Source organism: Zonotrichia leucophrys, chromosome 5 (genome assembly GCF_028769735.1).
Source record: "Zonotrichia leucophrys gambelii isolate GWCS_2022_RI chromosome 5, RI_Zleu_2.0, whole genome shotgun sequence".
Taxonomy (NCBI): Eukaryota; Metazoa; Chordata; class Aves; order Passeriformes; family Passerellidae; genus Zonotrichia; species Zonotrichia leucophrys.
In genome coordinates this window covers 54,477,277-54,502,684 of record NC_088175.1, presented here as the reverse complement: position 1 = coordinate 54,502,684, position 25,408 = coordinate 54,477,277, and the positions used below count along the sequence as shown (strand labels likewise).

Below are 25,408 nucleotides of genomic sequence, written 5' to 3'. Positions count from 1 at the left end.
AAGGACAAATTAGATGTTCACTCCTAACATACATTCTGTGCATTCCCTGGTAAGACCCTGCTTGCAGGATCTTGCTGTCTTGAAAGAACTGAGTTCAGTTCTTTGCACCTTTATTCCTGGGTGGCAGGTGTAGAAAGGTTCTCACCCTGTTAAGGTATTCAGTGTTGTAATCCTTATTTGCCTAAGAAGCATTCCATCTGTGTTTAAAGATTCTCAGTTCTGTGGGGTTTTTTTTTTTAGTTCCATGGTTTTATGGACTCTATCCCTCAGATGAGCTCAGCTGGTCAGTGTGATGCTGATAACACCAAGGCTGTGGGGTCAATCCCCTTATGGGCCACTCACTTGAGAGCTGGATGATTCCTGTGGGTCCCTTCCAGCTCAGAACATTCTGTTACTCTCCGTGGTCCCTTTGTGGGAGTGTTTTGGTTGTGGCAATTTGCATGGAACTGCTGTATAGGACTATAATTACTACATCACTGCATCAGCTCAGGATTTTGATGAGTCTAATCAGAAAGATTGGTAAAATGTGGTGGAAGTGTATCATAATGCTACCATCTTATCTAGTGAAAGTAAACTGGTTAAGGTCACAGTAAAGATGATTTTAAGAATGGCAGCTCTGGATGATGCACTGTGACTGATCCTAAAGGCCATGTTCTCACTTTATTGTGAGACATACCATATTTGTCCTCAAAAAGAATTTCAGTTTCTCTTAGCAAAAATGATATCATTTCCAAGAGGCTGATAAAGGGAGGGGAAAAGAATCATGACTCTCAAGGTTAACTTACTAACTGAAGCAAAACCCAAAGCACTTTCTAGCTTTGTGCTGAATTTGAGTAATAATCCCTTACCCTTCATTTTATTAGGAGGTGTATTTGTGGTTACATCTTAGTTTGTTGAGAATTCTAATGACTTTATTGTTTGGTTTTTTTTCCTTCCAAATGACTTCATGGATGAAGCAGTTGGAAAACTCTTATCTGTGAATCTGTATGGGTTTTTTGTAATCAGTGTAAAACCATCAGATCCCATTCCAAACAACTAACTCAACCTTCTCTCTGGTTTAGTTTAATTGGTAGGGAGGCTCATCCTAACAGTGACAGAGGGCTCTGCTGGCACTGTCAAAATTGCAGCAATTGGGATGCTTGGCTCCCTGTCTTCTGTCAGTGGGTTTGAAGAATCCATTTGTGATTACATTTTAATGATGCAACCTCTAGTTCACATGCAGCAGCCCCTTGGAGTGGTAAAGGACTGTGCACACAGAGGCAAAGCCAGACTGAAGTTGGGCTATTTTCCTGGCTGAGTGGATATCTCAGTCTTTAAAACACTGTTAACAGGAGCAGTTTGCAAGATCTGGGATGACTGCAGTGACCCTGTGGGAATCTTTCAGAATGTTGTGAAAAAAGATGACTTCGAGTACTGGGTATAGGTAAAAAAATCTGTTAAGCATTTCTTTCAGGTATAAACAGCACAGATATGATTATTCAGTCTTCTGCAAATCTGGAATCTGTAAGTTCTTTAACATACTTTTTGATTTTATCTTTTGTGAAGGTCACAATGGTTTCCATTCCTGAATTCTATGAAGGAAAAAACATCCTCCTGACAGGAGCTACAGGCTTTGTGGGAAAAGTGCTTTTGGAAAAGCTGCTCAGATCCTGTCCTAAAGTGAAGGCAGTGTATGTACTGGTAAGAAAAAAAGCAAAACAGACAGCTGAAGCACGAATAGAAGAGATTACCAGCTCTAAGGTATGTGTCATATGCTCACAAAGTTCATTTTTGTCCTTCATTATGATGTTCTCATTTCATTTTGAGAACAACTTCAGTCTGTCTAAAGCAAAATGTTATTGTTAATTTTTTTTGTTGTTGTTGTTCTAACAGAAATACAAAATCTAAGACCTGGCAGTGCTTCTATAGCTGCTTCAAGATGTTGGTCTCTAACAAAGCCAGTAGTTGAAAATTATCCTGTATTTAATTCAGGAGAAGGATGTTCAGCTGTAATGCAGAAATGAGAAGTAAAAATCTCTTTCAGAGCTTGTTAGAGAATATAAAATCAAGTACAAGAGGCAGTGGACTGGGAGTTGTAAGACAGTTTGAGACTCTTAAAGATTTCAAGCAAGTCACTTTTTCACCTTGTGCCTTCTCTTTTTTTCTGGAATGTGCTACTGGATCTAGCAGTAAATAAGAATGTGTCATCTCAACGGGAACTTAGATTTGTAAGTGGAACAGAAATGTTTGGCTTAGCAGATTGGTCAGCCTGGGACAGCTAGAAAGGCACTGAAGGTCTGTGCTGTGGAATTCTCCAAGTGGCTCTCTGAAGGATTTTCTGTGCAAGCTGGGTGAAATGCTTGGCTCCTGAAGAGACTCATTACCTTGATATTTTGGTGAGCTAGGCTGACCTTTCTTACTAAGTGTAGAATTATCCATCTCTGTTGCCCATTTTTCTCCTTAGAGAGTATCCTGTTCATGATGGGAAGGATGAGGAGAGATTTCTAGCATGAATTTTGCTAAAGCAGAGTTTGTTTATTTCTATCTGGGCCTTTCTCTTCTGAAACACAGGTGTCAGCAGTTTAATTTTTTCATTGAGATACAATGTAGTCTGCAGAAATTGTGTCCTTAGAAGGTGCTAGAGGGCAATCAATAAGGAGCTATGAATGCACTTAGGGGTAAGTTGTTTAAAGTACAGCAGTGGATTTCTACAACTCTGACTAGCTGGGATTATAGCAGATATGAGGATGGCTCTTCCCTAGTTAATTATTTTCTGCAACCAGTCAAAAAACTGTATTTCATTGCTCAAAAAGCATCTTCCTGTAGTCTTGTGCAATGTCATAAAACAGAATGAGTTACAGTGGGGTTCTGTCTTAAAATTCAGTTGCATGTTCTCTCTACACAAAACCTTCAGTTTGTTGCTGCCCTGAAACAAAGAAAAGATCTCCAGGCTAAGCTCTGAGATGCAAAAGGAAACATTTCTCAATCCACTTTTTGTATACACTATTACCCCAAAACAGATGGGGAGCATTTGGGCAGACAGAGAAGTAGCACTAGTGTGGACTGATTTCAGCTTTGGTAAGCTGTAAGGCTCAGTATGGCTTTTAGGAAACCTGTTGTAAAAGGCTTTTAAATTTGAGTCAAAGTCTGCTTGTAGTCTGTTCTAGCTCCCATTGAGATAAAAATCTGATGTGCTTTGAGTCTTGGTGAGCACTTATTGCTGGAGCAGGTTCCCAGCAGAAGTCCTGTTACTGCTTGAGGCAGGAACGTGCAGGGGTGGAGTTGCTCATCTGTGCAGAGATGTAGAATCAGGCCAGATGTTTGTTCTGTCTTTATCAAATTATTAGATAAGATTGAAAGTCCATTGTCTAAATGGCTTTGGTGTCATCAAGATTCTTCCAAAAAGTCTATGAAAACTTTAAGATCTATTGTCTTAAGCTGTCCAGTTGCAAGGGCACTGCCAGTAGTTCTTCACAATTTAGGACTCATTAAGTGTTGTGGAGGTCTTTCAATGTTCTGTTTCTTGAAGAGTTTGAAGTCTAATTGGGTGAACATGGTGATAAATAAAATAAATGTGAAATAAACTGGGCTACAAATAGCAAAACAGTGTTGAGGTTTCTACTTTCTTTGGACTTCAGGTATCTAATTCCTCTGCTGATTTGCCATGTGTATTGCATGCAGTCAAGGTATTTCTTCTCCTTAGTCCTGGTGGCAGTGCTAGTAAGGGGTGTGTGGGAATAATGACTATGGTTGTGAAAAGGGATATAACAGGTGTGATGGATGTATGAAAAATAAAAACTGGCTCTTGAAGAGCTCATCCATGGTACTGCTTTTCTGTTATAAGGCAATATCACACATAAATGTGGTTAACAGGCAGTTGCTTCAGCTCCCCAGAGGAAGGTGCCATCATTCCAACCAAAAACATAGTAGGCTTATTTTTCAAAATCACACAAAGTTTCTGCCCTCAGGTAAGAAGTGTTTGTTGTACCCATAAGAGTTGCAGAGGCTTTAAATGCTGTCTTGGCAACTTTGTCCTATAAAGTGAAGCTTCATGTTTGCAAAATGCAGTCAAGCCTCAAAGTGGAGATGTACCATGTTCTCATGTAGAATTAGCACTGCTACTTGAGGTGGCCACACAAGGAGTTGCAGTAGCTCATGTTTGGGCTGAATAAACATCTCTAAAAAAAGAGCTGGACCTTTTTTAGGTCACACAGCTCTGGGGCTTCTTGCTCTTGCCAGTGTCAAAGAAGCAACAGGAATAAAGAAATTATAGAGCAGTCTCTGTGGTAGAAATGCAAGCTTATATTGCCTAAAGTGTTGTGAAACTGCACCATTAGGTGACTTAATTTATAGTTTAAAATTAATTAATGTCATTCTTTAAGGAAATGTCTTTGACTATTTGTATTTGGTATAACCACATGCTTGGGCAGGAAAAAGAGAGTACTGCCATGGTTTTAATACAGTATAATTGACTGGTGTTGAAGCAGTTTTAAGATATTGGCCCCTGGACAGTAAAGAAGGGTCTGCTCTTCTGCAACTTTCAAGGGTGTTTTATTGCCTCACTACTGTGTGGCTCAGGAGAGCTTGCATACTAATGAGTGTAAATAAGATGAGGCAAGAATTTTGATCCGTGTGTTAAGCCACCTGGCTAGAACACAGCTATTTATGAGAAGAATTCTTGATGGAATATCATTTGGATGAGATTTTTTTCAGGGGGAATTGAACACCAATTTGATTAAGCTTAATCAGATGTTCTAATGTGGTTCTCCAAGACTGGCATAATTTAAGCGTGGTGTTTCTTAAATCACTTGAAATTTGTAAATCTTAATGCAAGATTTCTAAACCTAAAGTCCAACATGACTTATATAAGAATTTGAATAGCTATTATCAAGCTTGGGAAGTGGGTAGACTGTTCCCTTTCCTTGTGTTGGAAACAAAAAATATAGTTTATGAGAAGTCTGTAACATGTTCTTACGGTATTGCTAATGCACTGTTCTAACTTCCTGATGATCTTGAGAAGTTAGAAGGCATAGACAAAGAATGTGGGATTTTTCTTCACTTAAATGAATTGTTTCTCTTACCTTCACTGAGTTTATAGTCCTGTTATTTTTGACAGCTCTTTGACAGATTGAGAGAAGAGCAACAAGACTTCAAAGAAAAAATAATAGTAGTTGAGAGTGAACTTTCACAGCCTGAACTGGATCTTAGTAAACCAATCAAGGAAGAACTTATAGAATGCATTAATATTATATTTCATTGTGCTGCTACAGTCAGATTCAATGAACAACTAAGGTGAGTCTAAAATTCTGTTTACCCTGGTCTGATAAACCAATGGTGCTCAAAGGGAGGGGGTGAATCAAGTGTCTGCCCAGTGTTGCAAATAGGGTAGAAAGGCTACAAATAACCTGTAGCTACATCTACTGTTCTCTCTAGTAATGCCAGTTTTCCTCCTGGTGTAAGCACAAACTATTCCTTTGGCCTGCCTTGTTAGAAAAGGAACGCACATTTTCAGAGGAAAGTTGTGTGTGGGAGGTTCTAGTGCTTTCTCTCTTACCTGATAAGAAAAACAGGAGAATACAGCTCAGCTTTTCTTCCTGTTTTTTTAAAAGTCCCTTCTTAATAATGGAGGTTTGCTTTGGAAGGAAGTGGGGAGAAGTAGATGCACAGGGAGAGAGATGAAAACAAGAAGTGGTGCACACAGCTGGGATTATGAGCTCTTTTGACTTGTTGAAAGAGGTAGCAAACTAATTAGTTACCATTGATGTTAATTGCTTTGGGATAATGCTCCTTTCCTGTCCCCCATTTCAGTAATAATGTGAGATAAAGCATTCAGAAAATCAGTGATTGTTTGGGGGAATACCGAGTTTGTTGTTGCTTTTAATGTAACACTTTTTTTGCAAAGACTTTTAAGTGTTTAAGTGTTTAAGACTTTAAAGTGTTGCTTAGCTGTGCTCTTGAAACTTGATAGTACTCTGTGTACAAGGGAGCTGGTGCCCACAGCAAGTCTGTAGGCTGGAGAGAAGATGTAAACTATAAAATAATCATAGGAGTTGGTCAGCAAGCTGTTATCTGCTGGGAGCTGTAGAGATACACCTACTCTGCTCTGGTGTCCTTAAACACAGGAATGAGCAGTGCTGGAGCTGGAATGGAGAGGTGCTTCTTGGTGGTTTGCCTTTTTTTTTTCCCCTTCCTTCCATCCTGCATGGAGCCTTTTGGTATCCTACAAGAAGATGCCAGTCTCTAACTTACTGGCCCACTAAGCCTCCAAGTTGTTGACCTCTCTCAACTTGAACTTGGAAGTTCAGAGGTGCATCTTATGGAAGCTTGGTGTTGTTGCATAATTTCCTTTATGTTTTTTGGAAAACGTACAATTGGGATTTAGATTGAGGAAATCAAAAGAAGTTGGAAAGAAAAGGGTGCAAGGAGCATTATTCTGAACATTGGGAGGTGTTCTAGATTAGGACTGTGGTATGTTATTCTAAGCAGAAAATTAGGGAAGTATCAAAGCTGTTTTTTTGGGGTTGGTTGGAGAATTCAGGGACGCTTTATATACCCACCAATGAGGCCTTTAGGAATGAATTTTATTTTTGCTTGTTTTTGTCTTGCTTTCTGCTAATGACATTTCTGTTGAATCAATAGAGATGCGGTGCAGTTAAATGTGGTTGCCACACAACAGCTCCTGTCCATGGCACAACGAATGAAGAATCTGGAGGTGTTCACACACGTTTCCACTGCCTATGCCTATTGCAATCGGAAACAGATCGAGGAAGTCGTGTACCCACCTCCTGTGGATCCTAAGAAACTGATAGATTCCCTTGAGTATGTGTTATGTTTTATGAATTTATTTGGATAATCTGTATCCTTTTTCTTCCTGCTATTGAATGTCACAGTGGTCACAAGGGTTTTCAGGATGAAGGGAGAGACAAAAATGTTGACTTCATGTTCAGAAGGCTTGATTTATTATTTTATGATATATATTACATTATGACTATGCTAAAAAGAATAGAGAGAAAGTTCTCAGAAGGCTAGCTAAGCTAAGAATAGAAAAGGAATGAATAACAAAGGAGCTCTCTCTGACTCTGTCCCAGAGAGAGCTCGGTCCTTGATTGGCCATTAATTATACACATCCAACATGGGCCAATCACAGGTGCACCTGTTGCATTCCACAGCAGCAGATAACCATTGTTCACATTCTTTTTTGGGGCCTCAGCTTCCCAGAAGGGAAAATCCTAAAGAAAGGATTTTTATGAAAAGATGTCCGTGACAATTGAAGTATCAAAAAATGGTTAGGAGCTGTAAAGATGAAGAGTCATCTTATGCTGTCCCATAGATCTGACAGCATGTCTGACACTCCCCTTCTCTGTAAGGGACATGGGTTAAGGTTTGTGGTTTCTTTAAGCTGAGCTGGGTGTGGAGGGGTACTGAAGGAGAGGGATGCTCACATGGTGCCTCCTCTGTGCTGAGAGTGCCAGTCTTTCATTTACAGTTACATTTTCATAAGCTGAATGATTGGCTGAATCAGGAGATGCTGATAACTTGTGCTGGTACCAGCACTGTGAAGGAAAAGATAAAGCTGAGGTGCCTTAAACAGCTGTCTCTACTACATCCACCTAAATGCCATGGCAAGAGGAGACTGAGATGCTCAAATAATATTACTTATTGTAGAAGTGGTTCTGTTAGGTATATTGAGAGTCCAGACATTAAAAATCTGTTTTCTGTAGCTTTAAGTCTTGGATTGGGCATTATGGGTTGGAAAAATGACTCATTTGGTACTTTTTTTGTGTATATTAACTGTCCTGAGGTCTTACTTAGTAGCTGTCAAACTCTGAAACAGGTGACAATGTGGGATAAGTGTAATGTAACTCTACATCAGTCTCTTCATTCTTACCTTTTGTACAAAATATCACCTCTTGGAAGAGAAATACGAAACTGAAAAAAACGAATTAAAAATTAAAATACCTACTTTAACTTGTGGTTTTAGGTGGAAGAATGCTAACATTAAAACCAAGTGAGCTACCACCTGGAATGCACATTGAGCCAGCCCTTTCTTATAACATCGATTTTAAATACACTTAGAAAATGAGGGATTGCAAAACAGTCATATTTTTAAATATCTGACTTGTGAAGAGACAAATGTAACTTAAACTGTTTGTTGTGGGCTAAGACAGCTGTGTGTGCTTTAGAACTCCTGAGGGGAGGCTTTTGTGAAGTTATAAAAGTGATCCCTAGCCTTCACTACCCCTCTTCCTACCCTGTTCACATCATGAAAGGAGTCTGGTGTGTGTCTACTTTGGAACATGACATTGGTGAAAAACAATAAATTCCATTTCTGTGACTAAGAGACCAAAGCAAATAAAATTCAAGTCCTGTTTTGCAGTGAAGATCACCAAAGCAGCAGTAGTTGCAGGGGCACAGCTTATTTGTGTGCTGTGACTGAAGGTTATTAGGTTTTTAATAGGAACTGGGAAGCAAGATGAAATTGCAAGATTTGATTAATTTAAAGGGAGAAACACTGACCAGCTTGCTTCAGGAGTGGTATATGATTGCTCACCACCACAAAGGTGGAGGGGATGCTGGTAATGCAGCTGGGACTCCCTTGCAGTGATATCACTTTGTAGATAATGCAGTGAGCCTGTGTTCCAAAGACTAATATGCTGTGTCTGCATTCCATCTTTGAGAATTTGGATTATTGTAAATGAGTGTCCTGCTTGCTCTGTAGTTGGTGTGTTACAAATGAATTCTCAGGGCAAAAAACAAATGCCAGTATGCTTCTTTTGATGGTCACTGAACATGCAATCCTTCATTTTTCTGAGAAAATTGTTTTTGCTTAGGTGTGTGTCTCTTTTTGTTTAAATGAGGAAAAAATAGTCATGGTAACTACACCATTTCACACCCCACCTCCCCAGTGAAGCAGCATGCAGTAATTTACACTTACTTCTTGTTTTGTTTCTTTAGGTGGATGGATGATGACCTAGTCAACGATATTACTCCTAAACTGTTAGGCAAAAGACCTAATACCTACACATACACAAAAGCCTTAGCTGAATCCGTGGTGCAGCAGGAAGGTGCAAATTTAAACCTTGCCATTGTAAGGCCGTCCATCATTGGTGCCAGCTGGAAGGAGCCTTTTCCTGTAAGTCCCTGAGCTGTCACCTGGCCATCTTGCTGTAGACTGTAGTACACGCTGGGAGCCTCTTTATCCAGTGAACTTTGTAGAGGAAAATCTCTTGGACCGTGAAGTTGTGTCTTGGTTGCTTCTGGATGACTGATAACAGTATAACGAGTCTAAATACTGTCATCAAAACTGAGCAAGAATGTGTTTTGGTTGAAAAATGAAAAACACCTGAGTTGCTAGTCTAAAAAGACTTGTAAACTTGAATATTTTTATGGGTAATTGCAGTTCATTCACTAATAAGTAGATAAACATCTTTCTGTGAAGAACCATGGTGTCCTACCTGTAGATCTCTTGTCTGAGTCATAGCACTTGTTACATCATCAGAATTTGCTATGGAAAAACTTTATTTAGCAACATGGAATTAAAAATCTTTCTCCTCTTTGGTCTCCTTTTCCTCCACCCCTTTACCTGTATAGAAACTGCTCGGATTTTCACTTGCAGCTGCTGACTTCAGTATGCTCTAACCAAATCCTTTCCCTCTCCCCCTTCCCAATAGGGCTGGATTGATAACTTCAATGGACCTAGTGGTCTCTTCATTGCTGTAAGTAATGAATATACTTAATTTTCCCCCTCCTTTTGGGAGGCAGAAAAGCTTCATATGTTTTACTGCTGGGTCTTCTGTCTCTCTTTGTTGTTTTGTTCTTCAAGGCAGGAAAAGGAATTCTTCGAACGATGAGAGCTTGCAACGATGCATTAGCAGATCTTGTCCCAATAGATGTTGTTGTCAATACCACACTTGCAGCAGCCTGGTATTCTGCAATTAACAGGTATAAATAGTGACAAAAGAGAGCACTGAATATTTGGAAATGATATTGTGTGTTTAGTAAAGCAGTCTTGGATTGAAATCCTCATCAGTGTCCTGCTGTTCCCTCAGGACAGCTTAGTGTCTCAAAGGGTAACTTGCTTATGCCAGAGGAAGATATCACCTACTGATATTATAAAGATATGTCTGAAAATTCTCTCTTGTTTGTAATCAATATAAGCTGTAGTAGTATAGGTGATGCCTTCTCTGAAATAATAATAAAGATATTTAAAGAAGGAGAAAAATACTGGAAGATGCTAAAGCAAAAAATCCACCATGAGACTGTGCTTTCTGCTTTATAGAAATGATGCTGTTGAGGGGAAGCATAATTTTGGGCATCTGTTCTGTTTGTATTTTCAAAAGGTTGTTTTTCTTCTAACTTGCTCTTTTATCTTTTTTTTCCCCAGACCAAAAAAAGTCATGGTGTATAACTGTACAACAGGTGGCACCAATCCTTTCCACTGGAGTGAAGTTGGTAGGCCATGTTTCTTTTTTCTCATTAACCTTAATACAAAAAGAAAATCAAACAGGTTATAATCAGTAAACCATAATGCATTTTTATTTTTGAAACTGGTATTTTAGCCATACCTCTCAATTTTGCAGTGAACTGTGCTTTCACATTAGCTTCCACTGTTAATTCTTCCCCCCCTCCCCCTGCAGCATTTCATTTAGTTCTTATTGGTATTTTTCTTTGTTACTATTATTCCATTATTAACTTAAACTATGGGAGAACTGATTTTTCTGTTTGCTGCTGCCATGACCTAATCCACAGAGTGCAGGTAGTGTGTGGAGAGGAGCAGCAGTGATGCTGGCTGTAATGCCAACATCAATAAATACATATGAAAAAACTTATGAATAAGCAGCCCACAATTAAATGTTTTGTACATCTGCATAATTGAGAGGTCTGGTAATAGTTTTGCCCTTGTGTAGCTCTTTGTGTTTGGATTGTTGGTTGAGGTGGCTTTTTTAATATTCAGATTGTTGCATGACACTTGAACAATTCATGCACAGGGAAGAGTAGCCTTTAAGGAAATATGGCCACTTGTTTTCAACTCTAAGATATCCTGACTAAGATGTAACCCACAGGCCAACAGCTTTGTAACAGTGAATGTTGTTAAGAGCAATGCAGGCTGTTTGGCATAGTAAAACCATTTATTAGTTTTCAGTTTTCTTAGAAATTGAGTTCTGAAACTCAGATTATTTTTTTCTTTCAGCTAACCTCAATACTTAAATCCATTTTCCTTGCTTTTGCCCATTTTACTGGATTTGTAGTTGCAAACATTATTGCTTCAATTAAACTTTGAGAATTGCTGACTTCACTTATATCCCAAGTGAATCAAGGTATTTAAGTGCTGTCTATAAACAACAGCATAAAGTTATAAGAGGAGATTTAAAGGAGAGGTGAATTTCCACATAACTTTTAAAAACCCTGATCCTGCAATATCTGTTATGTACTGAATTTACAGGTGTTATCAAGACTTTCTCATGGAGTCCCACCCTAATTGCTTTTTTCTTAATGCCCAAATTTGGATAAATTGGTTGAAAATATAATTTCAAATCGCTTCAGATGACTGCAGAGTCCTCAATCTGTTGTAAAATTCTTTACACAAGTGATCAGAATAACCCTCTTCATGAAATATAGATAACTATTTAAATAGCTTTACTTGCTGTATAAACTGAAATTGTTGTCAGTGTTTGAAACTACCAACTTCTAAGGTAGGGAACAGAAAGAGAGAAGCTGCAGTGAAATATTAAGATGAGGGCATAAACCATCTCTTGATTATAATGAGAACCAGTTCAAGAGTATTTGAAGTTAAAAGCTTATAACTGTGCATTGTAGAAGAGTTAGGGTGGTTATTTCAATAAGACCCTCCTGTTGATGCTGTACCCTGTCATGTACTTAGAAAAGCATTACATTTGACATAGTGATTATCGAAGCTGTTGTGCAACTTTTCTTTCTCAGAATACCATGTAATTTCCACTTTCAAGAGGAACCCTCTCGAACAGGCCTTCAGACGGCCCAATGTAAATCTAACTTCCAATCACCTTTTATATCATTACTGGATTGCTGTAAGCCATAAGGCCCCAGCATTCCTGTATGATACCTACCTCAGGATTACTGGAAGAAGCCCAAGGTAATGGTGACTGGCTCTGCCTTGTTTGTTCCTCTGACTTTTAAATGAAGCTATGCTTACGCTTGTGTTGTGTGTTGATTTTAACTTTTTTGGTATTTTTTTTTCCCCATGAATGTTTTGTGACTAAAACTCAACCTTTTTTCCTGAGAACAGGTCCTGGAATTCAAAGTGGCTTTGAACTTTCTAGCAAAAATGAGATAGATCTTGGATAGTCTGGGGGTTTGAGTAGTCAAGAAAATTAAAAGATATAGAAGTGATGTTTATTCTTGGAAAATAAATACTAAAAATATGTTGATCCTTATTTTTTCCTACAGAAAACATCATGAGTAAGAATTACAAGAAATATCCACTAGAAAAAGTAGCGAGAGAACCTGCCTTTACTTTTTCCTACAACCCCCTCTTGTTTTACTGCCGGTGTGCAGAGAACTTTTTAGTGTTTTTCTTCTTTGATGTTTTGCTCATGTTGACAGGTCGGAAACCATGGTAAGAGGGACAGAGCTAAAAATATCTTGCCCATAAGGTGGTGGAGACTTGTACAGAAGACATGGCCTGGGCACTATCTAGGTTTACTAACTAAGCAATAAGAATCCAGTGGCTGCATTTGGAAGAGTTTAATGACTGGCCTAGCAATGCTGTCCAAGGGATGTCTTGGATCAGAATCCTAGTCAGTCATTAAACTCTAGGAGGTGGCTTGTGTTAAGGTTGTTGTTGCTTTTATAAACTGAAAATGGAATGGGGGACTGGTCTTTTCATTGCAGATTATTCCTGTAGATGATACAAATTGACCTGGTACGTTGGTTTGTATCATCTCAACATTCCATTCAGTTTATAATATTTAGGCTAGTATTTGGCTAACTAAAGTGGTGAAAATACTAGGCTAAACTAAATCATGTAGAAGCTATATAAGGTGCCACTTCAATTTGTGTCAGATTTGCAAAGCCACGTGGCCTTAACTAATTTCTTGTGTTACATTTTCATAAGCATTTGCCTTCAGACTATAAAACCTCCACTGTAATGACAGTGTATTGATACAAATGGTATCCATTTGTTGTCCTGTAGTCTAGGTCTGTCTTTACAGCCCTGGATGAGTAGAAAGGAGCTGTGTAAATGGTTTGTAGGGGAAAACCTCTCAGCTGCAACAGTGTAATTCTTAAAGCAGCAGCAGTGGCAGTCTGTACAATAATCTTCCCACATTAAAAAGTTTAAAGACTTTCAACTCTAAAGAAGGTATTGTATATAAAACATCCTAGCTTCCAGGTTCTCTTGCATTTTTAAAATTATTTTTAATAAGAATTGATAGAAATTTCCTGACAGATATGAAAACTTCATCCCTCATTAAAATAGTTATGCTATAAATGCCAATGTCCTGTCTTCTGCATGGCTGGGAAGGAGTGCTGCCAGAATCTTGTCAGGCTTTGAAAGGCAGCTGGTCTGCTGAGTATTTGACCAGTGGGAGTAAAATGAGGCTGTGAATAATCATGCAGTTTAGAGTATTTAGCTTAGGTTTTATATTCTAACATATGAATTGAGTGTTGATTCTTGTTTTTGCTTTTCCTGGAGTTCTTACTTGATGTCTGAAGATGGAATTTAGGACTTTTGTCACTACTGGTGCAATTGGTGACATTAATACCTTACAGAATAAAAAAGAGATGTTTACTAATATGAATATTCCTACTTAGCTTACTATAACAGTGATTGGATGGGTTTCCTATGAAGAAGGGCTGGCATAATTAAAAATGTGACCTTTTCCACTGTGATTTAGCAGAACAACAGTAATAATGCAAATAAGTAAAAATGTAATAAAATGAGCACAAGAAAATACAAATACTTTGCTAACCTGCCTTTGCATGGGTGGGTGCTTGCCCTCTCTGTGCTGAGTACACTGAAGTCTCTACAAGAAAAATAAGTAATGAAATCACTGTGCTCTTGTCATACCATCAGGATATTGTACTGCAATCACATGAAAAATTTTATCAAGTAGAAGAAAAGGAAGAAGCTAGAAATAGATCAGGTCTAGGATCCTTCAGAATTAAATGATTATGTTAGTAATAATAAAAATTAAAACAAAAAATCTTCCTATTTTCAAAGCATTTATCTATTGTAATCTTTCTGCAATGGGGAGTCAATTTTTTGCACCTCACTTGTGGAAGCAATGTTTTTGATAAAATGGAAATATTTTTGCTGTTTTTGCATCTAGTTGAAGGTTCTTGAATTAAACGATTCTCTGATAGTATTAAAAGGTAAGGGAAGGAAGAAATAACCTACGTAGTATTTCTTCCAAATTTGTATAGAAAGAACATGTACAAAAAGGACTGGCATAATGAAGATTTCATATTTTATACTAAATAATGCTCTAGCATTGTGCAATTCTGTAACTAGTGGTAATAAACCTTAGCATTGAAGTTTAAAGGTAGTGTTGTTGGTAGTTGCATAGCAGAGCTTACTAGTTGTCTAGTTATCTTTAATACAAAGCATAGTTTGCTCCTCTGGCTTTCCATAGTGCTTAGCATGACAGACCTGTGTGTTTTTTAAAAGCAGTTTGGTATATTTCAAATGTTAAAGCCTTTAAAAGTGCACACCAAGCAGATCTTCCCAGTTGCTCTGAGAAAATAGCATGTGACGTGAAATATTTAAAATTGTAGCTCAGAGATTTCTTCAGCAATTCTTCTGTTACTGCTTCTTAGAAAGCTAAAGGAAAGGTGTGGCTGATATATGGAGTGAGGTATGAAATTAGGTCTTTTTACATCTTGTCATTTCAATTTAAAGCTTCTTAAAACTGGAAGCATCTTTCATGTAATTACTGTCTTACAAACCAGAAATGAATTAGAAGCAAATCATGTTAAATAGATCAATACATTTTTATACCTTCACAGTGCTTAAATTGTGTGCTTAAAGCAACCACAGAGCTGCTGGAAAGAAAAGATAAGAATTCAGTAGTGTGTCTTACAGTTCAAAATTTACAGCCTGGTGAAAATCTGAACAAAGACAAATCTAAAAGCTTGTTCTGTGTTTTTTAGAGGAGTCTTTAAAAGAAAGTAATTATCTGTAATGCTTCTGCAGAGACTTGCAGACTGGCAGCCTGTAGATTCACTTCAGGACTGTTTTAACATGGAGACAATAAGTTGTGTGCAAGACTTCTTCAAATTGCAGTTATAGCCTTAAGCCAGGTCACTTTGAATTGTCTGATACAGAAACAAGCCCACCTAACTTATGGTTAATTGAATTAACTTGCTTAAACTTTTAATTCCTGTCATGTGCTTCTCAAACTGTTGCAATGTGCTTGGTCTTGATGGCAGTCAGGACTGCAAAAGCAGGAGGCAAAATTCCACCTTGAATCTGGGTGCAAGTCAGCCAGACTGGCTGCTCAGGTCTGTGAGATGGTCACAGGGCTGGCTTTTTTCTGTCCTCAGCTGATGAAGAAGCTGTGAGGCAATGCTTGGTCTTGTACTGACTGGTTATATTTGGTGTTGGTATTTATGACTTGTGTCCAATGGCTGTTTTTGGAATAACCAACCTTCAAAACGTGAGGGAGAAAGTTCCGTTGTGTGTCTTGGTGCTGGGTTTTGAGTCAGGTGTGCTGCCATTGCAGTTCCAGCTCAGTCTGCTGAGCCACACCAGTGTCCACCAAAGGCCACTCATTGCTGACATCTCTCAATGTCACCAGGCTGCTTTTTCCTCCCCTCAAACAGAAGTGAGGTTTCCTGTTGATTTAGTGCAAGCCAGCAAAGTGTCACAGAGAAACTTGGTCCACTTCCTCCAGCTTTGTCATTTATCAAGCAGCTGAGATAATGTGCAGAACTGGATTCTTTGGGCTGGTAGAGAAATTAACCCTACAAAGAAAAATATTTCCTTGATGAGTTGAATCAGCTGGTTCTATGGTCAGCTGCTAAATCCAATTTGAGTTGGAGAGAGGGAGGGAAAAAAACCCTCTTTTAAGCTTTTTTTTTTTTCTGTAATCAGCTTAGCTAAGCTCTAAAGTCATATCCATGAGCAGAGGCAAAAAGAATCCCAGCAGAGTTTTGCATTAGTTTAAATTTAGTTAGTTTTTTTTTTTTTTTTTAGAAAAGAATGAAAACCAATGTCAGTGTCCAGAAACAAGTTCAAAATATGCACTTATCTAATCAGATATTCAATTGCTCAGTTAGTATTTTGCAGAGGCACAAGGTTTTTGAACAGTAGCAGCCAAAGCTCTCTAAAATTCAGCTGCTTGTCCAGCTTAGCATAAGGGCACAGACTGGGAAGGTTCAAAAGGGCAAGTCAGGTTAAATAATCTTCATGCTGTCAGTGGACTGAGCTCTGCAAAAAGGCTTAAATGCTGTTTGGCACTAATTTTATCCAAGCTCTGAGGTCTTTTTGGCTTGTCTGACCAGTGAGATCTTTGCTTTCCAAGTTTTGAGTTATTTTCCTAATTTTTTGACATAACTAACATACATTCCTTTTTTTTTGGTTCGGTGTAGTCTTGGTTGCACAGGATATGTTTTGGATGCAGAGTTTATATTCCCAATTATTTCTGCATCAGGGGAGCTCCAGTTCAACTCAGTCCTCACTGGTGTCACCTTGCCCAACTGGTGAAAATCTAAGCAGGTGTTTGAAAGCTCCTAGAGGTGCTCAGTAATAAAATCAGCTGCTGGTCTAACACTTGAAGTCAGTTCTGAATTAGTAGATATATTTCTATGAGGTTTAAAAAAAAAAGATATGCTTTTTGTGCTTTAGAGATTACATTTTTCAGTAGTCTCTGTGGTTTGTGTTGCTCCATTCCATTCTGTGAGAAGAAAAAGAGGAAATTTTAATGTTTTAGATACTGAGATGCCAGCTGCTAGTAAGGGACATTAATGCAATGCAAAATACTCTTTAGAAGAGTTTCTGGGACAATGTACTACATCCCTTCAACAAGTATGAGTGCATCAAATGCATTGCAGCTTTCAGAGAAAAATAAGTTTGTTTTTATTGCTTCTGTGATCTTTCTTGGCAAAATCTACCTTCAGAAAACCATTTCCTGTTAGTAGTGGGTTTCGCTTTCTTTGCCTCCCCCCTTACTGTTGTGCTTGAAATGATCCATGTCCTGCTATAAGGATCAAATTGGAAGCAGTTTTCCATTTCTGTGAGATGGAAATACCTTAAGCACCCAGAGCAGGAATTTATTAGCATTAGGCCACGTGGTACTAGTTAGTACTTCTTAAAATTGAGTGGCCATCTCTAGCACTGAGACCCTTGAAACAATTTTCTTGTCACAAATGTGGAAGCTTTGCATGTGAGAGGCTGGATGATTCATACTTTTTTTTTTTTTGGCCCACTTTGGATTGTATGATCAAAGAGAAACTTGCCCAAATTGATCCTTATAACATAATTTCTCTGTATTCCAAGTGATGATTTTATAGAGTTTCTTCCTCTGCATAATAAAGGATGATGGAAGGTATTTCTGCATATTTTGAAGTAGCATAGAACATGATCTGTCTGTGCCCTTAAATATTTTCCTGCCCTTTGCTGCTGGTGGTTTTAAGCCTTGATGTCTTAGTAACCATGACAAAAACCGCTGTTCTGTCACAGAGATGTGGTCTTGCACAATGTGCAGGAAGATCAGGGCAGCTTCCTCCCTTGTGTGAGGGAAGGTCCTGCACAGACATTGTGCTCTGTGCAATCTGAGACTTCTGTCAAGCCAGACTCCTGAGTACAGCTCAACATTCCAGTGTGCTGAAGGCAAAAGGCTTCCATCTCCCTGTCCCAAACTAAGCGTTACCAGCAGAAGACAACATATTGTTTCCCCTAATAAAAAAGAAAAAAAATGTTAATTTACAATTCCACTGGGAAGCAGGATTGGGAAAAAAAGGATTGTGACAATTTCTGGTTTATGCAGAGATTGAACAGCCAAATTTCACTTCAATACTATGCAGAAATATCCTATTGATGTAATATAATATGCTTTAGGTACATCTTGCTTTAGGCAAGATGGGATTTTTGGAGGTGGAGTAGGGGGTTGGAGGGTACAAAATGTTGTTGCCTATTTCACTTGTTTGAACTACCCTTTACCCCTGTAACATGTCTGCTCCATGCCTCGGGTTGCAGGATGATGAAGACGATAACACGTCTTCATAAGTCCATGATGTTTTTAGAGTACTTTACCAGCAATTCTTGGACCTGGAACACTGAGAACATGACCATGCTGATGAACCAGCTGAGCCCTGAAGACAAAAAGGCAAGTGGCTGTGGGGGCTGAGAGGGGGCAGCAGCTCAGCAGTGCAAGGCACAATAAGGAGCTGATGGAAGGAAAGTGCAGCTGGGCTGGGAGGAGCTCATGCTGCAGTTCCTGGCAGATCCTTTCACATGAGCCAGGCCTGTGGGAAAAGCTACATCAGTGACAAGAGGAGATGAAGGAGGGCACGAGGATGACAGTTTGTTGAGGAAGGAGGAAAAGTTGTTTCTTCCCAGGTTTAATTTTACTCCAAATTTTCCCTACCTCCTCCACCAGCAATGGCTCAGGTGCCCCAACTGAATTTCAACTTCCCTTCTGCTATGACTTTGTTGGTTAGTATTCAGCAGAATAAAAATTACCAGTTAAAGTTCTAAAAGCTCAGATTCCCTTATGCATTTGGAACAATTTTGTCATTCTTGAGATGTCTTTGCTGCTGAAGTGTTTTCCAGTAGTTACATTCCAGAAAAGCTGCCAGATTCCTAAGTAAGCTGTCTAAATGGAGGAAATAAAATAGCTTTTGGTGATTTTTGTGTGGATGGTATTTCTACTCCTTCCTGTCCTCTTGCCTCCTCCTAGCAACTCGAGTTTAGGAAAAACTTGAAAACCAAAATGCCAGACAATTTGAGCTGTTAGTATTTTCAAATTGCTGCATTTTGTTGGGATTTAAACACTGTTACTGTAGAATCTTGAGACAAAGAAATCAATACATCATTAAAACTTGTGAATCAAATTCATCATGGTGATCTTTTCTGCTAAAGAAGGCATTTAGATGTAAATCTGCATTTAAATATATTTAAAATGTAACAGTATTTAAAATATAACTGTACAACTCTAAGCATAGCTAACAGCACCCTGCACTTACCAAACAGTGAACTTGGCACAGAGCAGTGTTTATTTTAGAGCATATTAGAATAATTTTGTTGCTTAAAAATAAATAACCTACTAGGAAATAGTTATTTTTAGAATGGAATTCCTTACAGACAGTTGAAGTGGGAAAACTGAGAAGTGGAGGGAAAATAAGGCATGAAGTGATTGAAATTTGGAAGAGATTATGTCACAAGCTGGTGGTTGAATCAGAAATGGAACCTAAATCTGGACTGTCTCTAGGATTAAGGATAGGAAAACCTTCTTGTGTCAAAGGCAAATTGGATTTATCTGGAATAAAGACATTTATTTTCATTTAAATGATATAGGGGTGAATTTTTAGGCAGCTAACAGTGAAAGCTTTTCTCTTATGCAGACATTTAATTTTGATGTTCGACAACTACACTGGGCAGAGTATATGGAAAATTACTGCCTGGGAACAAAGAAATACGTGCTGAATGAAGAAATGTCAGGCCTCCCTGCAGCTAGGAAACACTTAAATAAGTAAGTATAATCCTAATTTTTTTCCTAAAGTCTAATTTTATATTTTCTATGCCCTGCATAGATTTGCTTTTCCATGTCATGACTTAATTGTTCTTCATAGCAACTGTTTAGGTTCTCCACAATTCTTCTGTTCCAGTCCAGTGGTCTGAAGCATTTTCAAAAACATGTGTTGTTCCTGAGTTGCTCCCCAAAATTAATAGTTACAGTATCAGTCTGGGATCACTGGTGTGGATACTGTAATTCAGGTTTTTGATTTTACCCAAGCATCTTTTGGAAGGTCAAAGGTTCGTGGCTACACAGGTCAGAGTGGCTTCTTTGGGGAGTTGAATAGAACAATAGCTGTTCTGGGAATGTGATCTTTTGAGGCAGGTAAATAAACAGGCAAAACTCTGCACTTCAGAGCAGGACACTTTGTTGGTGCTCTAGGATGACCTCCTTTGGCCTTTTCTCTGTGACTTAATTCCTGCCATTTGGATGGGTTGGTACTGTCCAGACTTTTATAAGCACAATTGTCCATGTTTTGTTCTTGGCTGATTCATCAAGGCAGCTGTAGTCTTTGATTTCTCTTTTTTAAAAGTGAAATAAAAATCATCTTGTTCTGCAATGCTACATCATGTCTGCAAGCCTGATAGTACAAAGAGAAACAATCCATGTTGTGATTTGTGACTCCAGGTTGTTGTCATTCTAAAGACAAGGATTTGCAGCTGTGGAAGGGTTTGGTCTATGTTAAAATGACAAATATACTTCTGAAAGATAGGATCTGTGATAATTGTGGAAATAGCTAAACAAGTGTCCCTTCTGGGTTGTTTTGTTTGGGTGGTTTATTAAATTTCTCTTTAGATGCCATTGAAAAGTGAATAGAAATTATCACATAGCTGCTGTTCTTTGTGCAAAGGATCATAGTGAAAATGACTCGAGAAATAATCTTGTATTAGAGCAGCCTCTGGTTGCCCCCAGCTCTAAAGTTTGTAAGTGGATTGTTTAGCAAGAGGTTTAGATTCTGACTTACATTTGCTCTGAGGTATTAATTTGGTCTCTTTTATTACCATCTAGTTCTTAACTCTAATCTGAACTTGCAGTCTGCTGCCTCAGAATTAACCAGATTTGGCAGCTCAGGTGACATTTTTCTCTAGGGAACCACTGGGTAGATTTGTTCCTCAAGTGGAAAAGTATTGCTTTTGTAACACAGATTTAAGCTGGTTTTCTCTGTAAATAAGATTTGTAAAGGAACCCAGCCTTACCTGTAAACAAGATAAAGGATAAAGATTTCAAGGTTTTGCAAGATTTCCCTGAAAAGAGCTGCCTTTAAAATATAAATTGTCATGATCTACTGAGCCAAAGAGATTGCTCTAAGTAATCTGAGCAAATTCTGGGTGCTGTTTTTCTTGACGTTTCCATCTCTACAGGTGAGAAGATTGCTAAAAAGCACAGTGCTCTAAAAGGTCACTTAGTTTATCCTGCACTTTAAATGTAGCTCCTTGAGAAGGAAGGAGTTTGAAATTGCAGTGAAGAGGGTGGAAATATCTGGAAAATTTGATGAGTTCTTACAATGGGGTGAGGCGTTTTGGGGTTTTTTTGGGTTATTGTTATCAGTGGCAGTTACAGTTATTTTTACATATTTAAGTTTTAAATAGATGGTGGAGAAAGGGGAAGTTCAGAGTGTTAAATATTTTTTGGTTGGCAGCCTTCTATAGGTAAGTTACCACTGTGATGTTGGCTTTAGGAGGTTTCCATCAAGCAGCTCTTGAATATAAATTATATATATAATTTATATATAATAGCAATAATATAAATTTTATATATATATATAAAATTTATATTTTAAAGCAGAAGTACATGTGGTGAGCAACAGGTTACAGTTATATTTTCAGCAGTGAAAAGCCTTCTCTGTTATTCACTTCTCTCATTCCTCGTAATGTATCTTGAGATGAACAGATAAACAAGTTGTATTCTACACCAGAAATTAATTTTTAGGGTGTTCTTTTCCCTCAGAGTCTTTGCAGGCTGGCCCTTTGTGATGGCTTTTGTTTCTCCCCAGGTTGAGGAACATTCGCTACGGCTTCAACACGATCCTGGTGATCCTGATCTGGCGCATCTTCATCGCGAGGTCACAAATGGCCAGAAACATCTGGTACTTTGTGGTTAGTCTGTGTTACAAGTTCCTCTCCTACTTCAGAGCCTCCAGCACAATGAGATACTGAGGAAGAGAATTTAGCATTAGGACATCTATGCATATGGTGGTCTAACTGCACAAACCCTGTAACATGTAGTCATCTCACATTTCGTGAAGCATAATTTCATTTTTAATTGAGGTGAGAAATAAGAGGTATGGTATTTGTAATGTTAGCTGTGTATCTTCCTGGAAAAGGAGCAAATAACAAGGGCAAGTGCCACACTGAATTGGCTTAGAAAAGCATTTAGATAACTCTAACTCTTTGACCTGGGGAAGACATATTAGACCACTGACCAACATAACTGTGCAATTTGGAACGTGTTTGATTGGAATCTGCCTTAACATGATTTTTTTTCTTTTTAAGTTTTATTCCACATTGAGCAAGATAAATATTGGCATAGTAGATACTAGTTGCTGTAGACCTATTTATTTGAATTCTTCTAAATTACGAAGGGTTTTGCAAGTTGCAAAAGTGTACAAATGACTCTGGATCTCCTGAAATAAAATAATTGAGAACGTTTGTAATTTGTCTTTAGGTTTTGCCACTTCTTCCCTTCCCCTCAAAGTAGGGATGCAACGAGGGTGCCTCCTTTGTTTTAAAAGAAAAAAAAGAAATTAAAAAATGAACCAACCTTCCTTATTTACTGAAAGGCCTTTTGTAGATCTGGGCTTCAGAATGCACTTTGTGATTCGGTTCTGTGCTTGAACCTGGCTGTGCCCAACTTGCATTTGTGTCGGCATGAACAATTTGCTACTCTGAAAGCAGAATTGATCCTTGCATTGAGCACATAAAAGGAAGTGTTACCTAGAGAGGGGTAAATAAACTCATTGACTGTCTTCTTTTTAATGATTTATTTTTTTTTATTGAGAACACAGAGCTAGCACTTCTGACTTCAAAGGGTAAATGTAATGAAAAGGAATTTATTATGCTTGGTTGCTATTTATATTGCTGGTAATAGTAGCAGGACAAGCTGTAGACTTTCATTAAGAGATACACCTGTTTTTAAGTTGTAAGCAATGTTAGCAAATACATCAAGAATTAATATTTTTTTCCAAATCTCTGAGCTGTTAAATTCGATGCATGGTCAACACCAATGCACAAGCACACTTTTTCATCCCTGTCCTAGTAAAACCTTATTTCACCGGGCAAGCAGAGTAAGATGCACCTTGCTCCAAAATGAAGAGATGTTAACAGTTCTTCCATCTATCTTACAACTTAAATTATTAGGTTTAAACCTGAAGAAATCTGGGTTTTTTCCTGCATGTTACTTTGTTTCAGTAGGGAAGACATTTGGAAAAATGGAAAGTTGTAGGAAAAGATTGAATCCTTTCTTTAATCCAAGGCAATACATGAAGATCCCTTTAAATTTTGGTTGCACAGATGTGAGAACACTGTAGTGTTCCTCTAATTCATGCACTGACCAGTACCCTTGCCCAGTGTTTGTTCATTCAAATCAGTTTGTACTGATGAATTTGTTCTTGAATCTGCCTGGAAAGGCAAATAATGACTTAATTACACAAGAACTACATTTTACTTGCCCTTGGTAGTTTTTTGTCCTATTGAATTAAATTTGTAAAGAACTTATTTTGCTATTCTTCTAAAAACTCTTACTTTAAAGAGAGCACCTTTCCTGCAGGTGTATATCTCATTTTGAAAAGATAATGGCTTCCTTGTTGAAGCTAAATATTCTGTAGTAAGTAGTTAAGCTGTAATTCCTTTTTTAAATTCCTGGTGTATATACAAAGCTAGTGATGAAAAGCCTAAATGGTCCAGGACCACACCTTGTGTGAGAGACCTCTGAGTGTGGCTGAAATCAATTAAGGCTTCTGTGCTTGGAGATGTTACACTTTAACAGATACAGTAAGTGTATGACATTTTAGCTGCCTCCCCAAGTATCTCACTAGACTGAAAGTATCCTTAAGCATTCCTGAATTCTAGACTTTATTCAGAGGGGCCTCCAGTCCACTGACACCCCTTGTCCCATGTTGGCACGTAGCTGAAGTTTGCTAAAGGTAACTTCATCATACTCTGAAAGTTATTCTGTGAAACAATCCACTTAGGAATTTTGGTTGTTTCTAACTATAAACGTAATATATGAACATTATAACATGATACTTGTAACCTTGATTTGTTAACACTGAGATGAACTATGGAGCCAATGAACCCATTACTTCTGGTCCAAGACACTGCTTAGAAATTTAGTCTTTTGGATAAATAACAAAGAGAGGGATTACTTTAAGCCTAAGCTTATTTAACCTCTACACTAAACATTTGCCAATTTAGAAATCCATTTTTTCCCCTCTTTGGAGACTGTTCTGTGCCCTATTGGTATTTTACACCAATTCATCAGTCATCTTGTTGAACTGACAGTAGATTCAATGTCACATTTTTTCTGCTGGTTTTGTCACTTCCTGTGGTCAGTCTGTGAAATTCTACCTGGAACTATTGGATTTTTTCCATATGGGAGCCCTGTCCTCCTGCAGTTCTTCACACCAGTGGTTGCACATAAAGGATGTTGGTCAGGAATATACTGGAACTATATTTTGGTCCACGAAGGCAGACTCAGTGTTTTGACTAGCAAGCTACAGGAGGGTTATCAGCTGGTTAATAGGAAGAGGAGCAGACTGAAACAACATTATCACTGAACTGTTACTGGTATTTAAATTGGGGACCAGGAAAAAAAAAAAAGACATTTTCCTGTAATGTTTTTCTCTGCTGTAGGAACAGATGTTTGGAAACAAATGCTAAATCTGTGAGCTTTTATATGACATAAACAGAAATATTGGGTGCCTTTGTTTGTAAACCAAAAATAAACAAATCCCTTGAAAGTGTTGTTACAGTGTTCATTGTATCTTTTTATATTGTTTAGTCTAATTTGTGGAAAATACCAAGATAATTTAAATGCCACCTCAATATACATGAACATGCTCTTTTCCTTTGTGAGAACTATGAAAATCAAGTTACTGATTCATGAGCATTTTGAAAAAAGCAAAACTGAAAAACCAGAGAAACTTCACAATCACAAACCAAAACCTAAACCCCAGAAAGTCCACCAAACCCCCAGGATCTAATCCTTCATCAGAACACATGGTGAGGTGTTCCTGCTCATGGTGACTGTTTGTGTGTCAGCCTCTTTTCCCCTTGCTGTCATTGCTTGTTCATTTGTACTGTTAGTTTCACATTTACTTCAATAGCATGAACCCATCTGCATTTTCATATGGTTTAAAAACGGTACTGTGGTTTTGCAGAAGCTTTAGGATTAACATTTCAAGGAACTTCAGTTATTTATGGCATCTGCATTTCGTGGTGAGGGAGGGAAAGGTAGCATTAAGTCAGTGCATCACCAAAATGCTGTGGGTTTTTGTTTTTTATCTGTTGGAATATTCATTTTTCACAGATTCTTCCTCTTTTTTGTCAATAATACAATCCTAAAACTCTGCAAGCTGTGGTTTGGGGTCTGCCAGCTTTAAGCTTAACCTTTCCTTTATGACTAAAAAACCAAACCAAGATTGTTTTTGTTGATCTCAAACTTGGAAGCAAAGAGCAAAAACGTTTTAAGATGCTGTCCCATGTCTTGTGCTGTTA

At 38.1% G+C, this 25,408-nt stretch overlaps 1 protein-coding gene across 1 annotated transcript in view; it reads left to right on the top strand.

Annotated features, from left to right (window-relative positions):
- FAR1 (fatty acyl-CoA reductase 1) overlaps positions 1-22,343 on the top strand; it is a 31,346-nt gene extending 9,003 nt beyond the window's left edge. Inside the window, exons 2-12 of the mRNA XM_064715706.1 lie at positions 1,546-1,740; positions 5,096-5,271; positions 6,619-6,798; positions 8,935-9,112; positions 9,651-9,695; positions 9,803-9,921; positions 10,364-10,431; positions 11,920-12,091; positions 18,155-18,284; positions 19,522-19,649; positions 21,688-22,343. Coding sequence (XP_064571776.1) covers positions 1,552-1,740; positions 5,096-5,271; positions 6,619-6,798; positions 8,935-9,112; positions 9,651-9,695; positions 9,803-9,921; positions 10,364-10,431; positions 11,920-12,091; positions 18,155-18,284; positions 19,522-19,649; positions 21,688-21,850 — 1,548 coding nt within the window. The 5' untranslated portion in view covers positions 1,546-1,551 and the 3' untranslated portion in view covers positions 21,851-22,343. The remainder of the gene's footprint in view (positions 1-1,545; positions 1,741-5,095; positions 5,272-6,618; positions 6,799-8,934; positions 9,113-9,650; positions 9,696-9,802; positions 9,922-10,363; positions 10,432-11,919; positions 12,092-18,154; positions 18,285-19,521; positions 19,650-21,687) is intronic.
- The last annotated feature ends 3,065 nt before the right edge of the window (positions 22,344-25,408 follow it).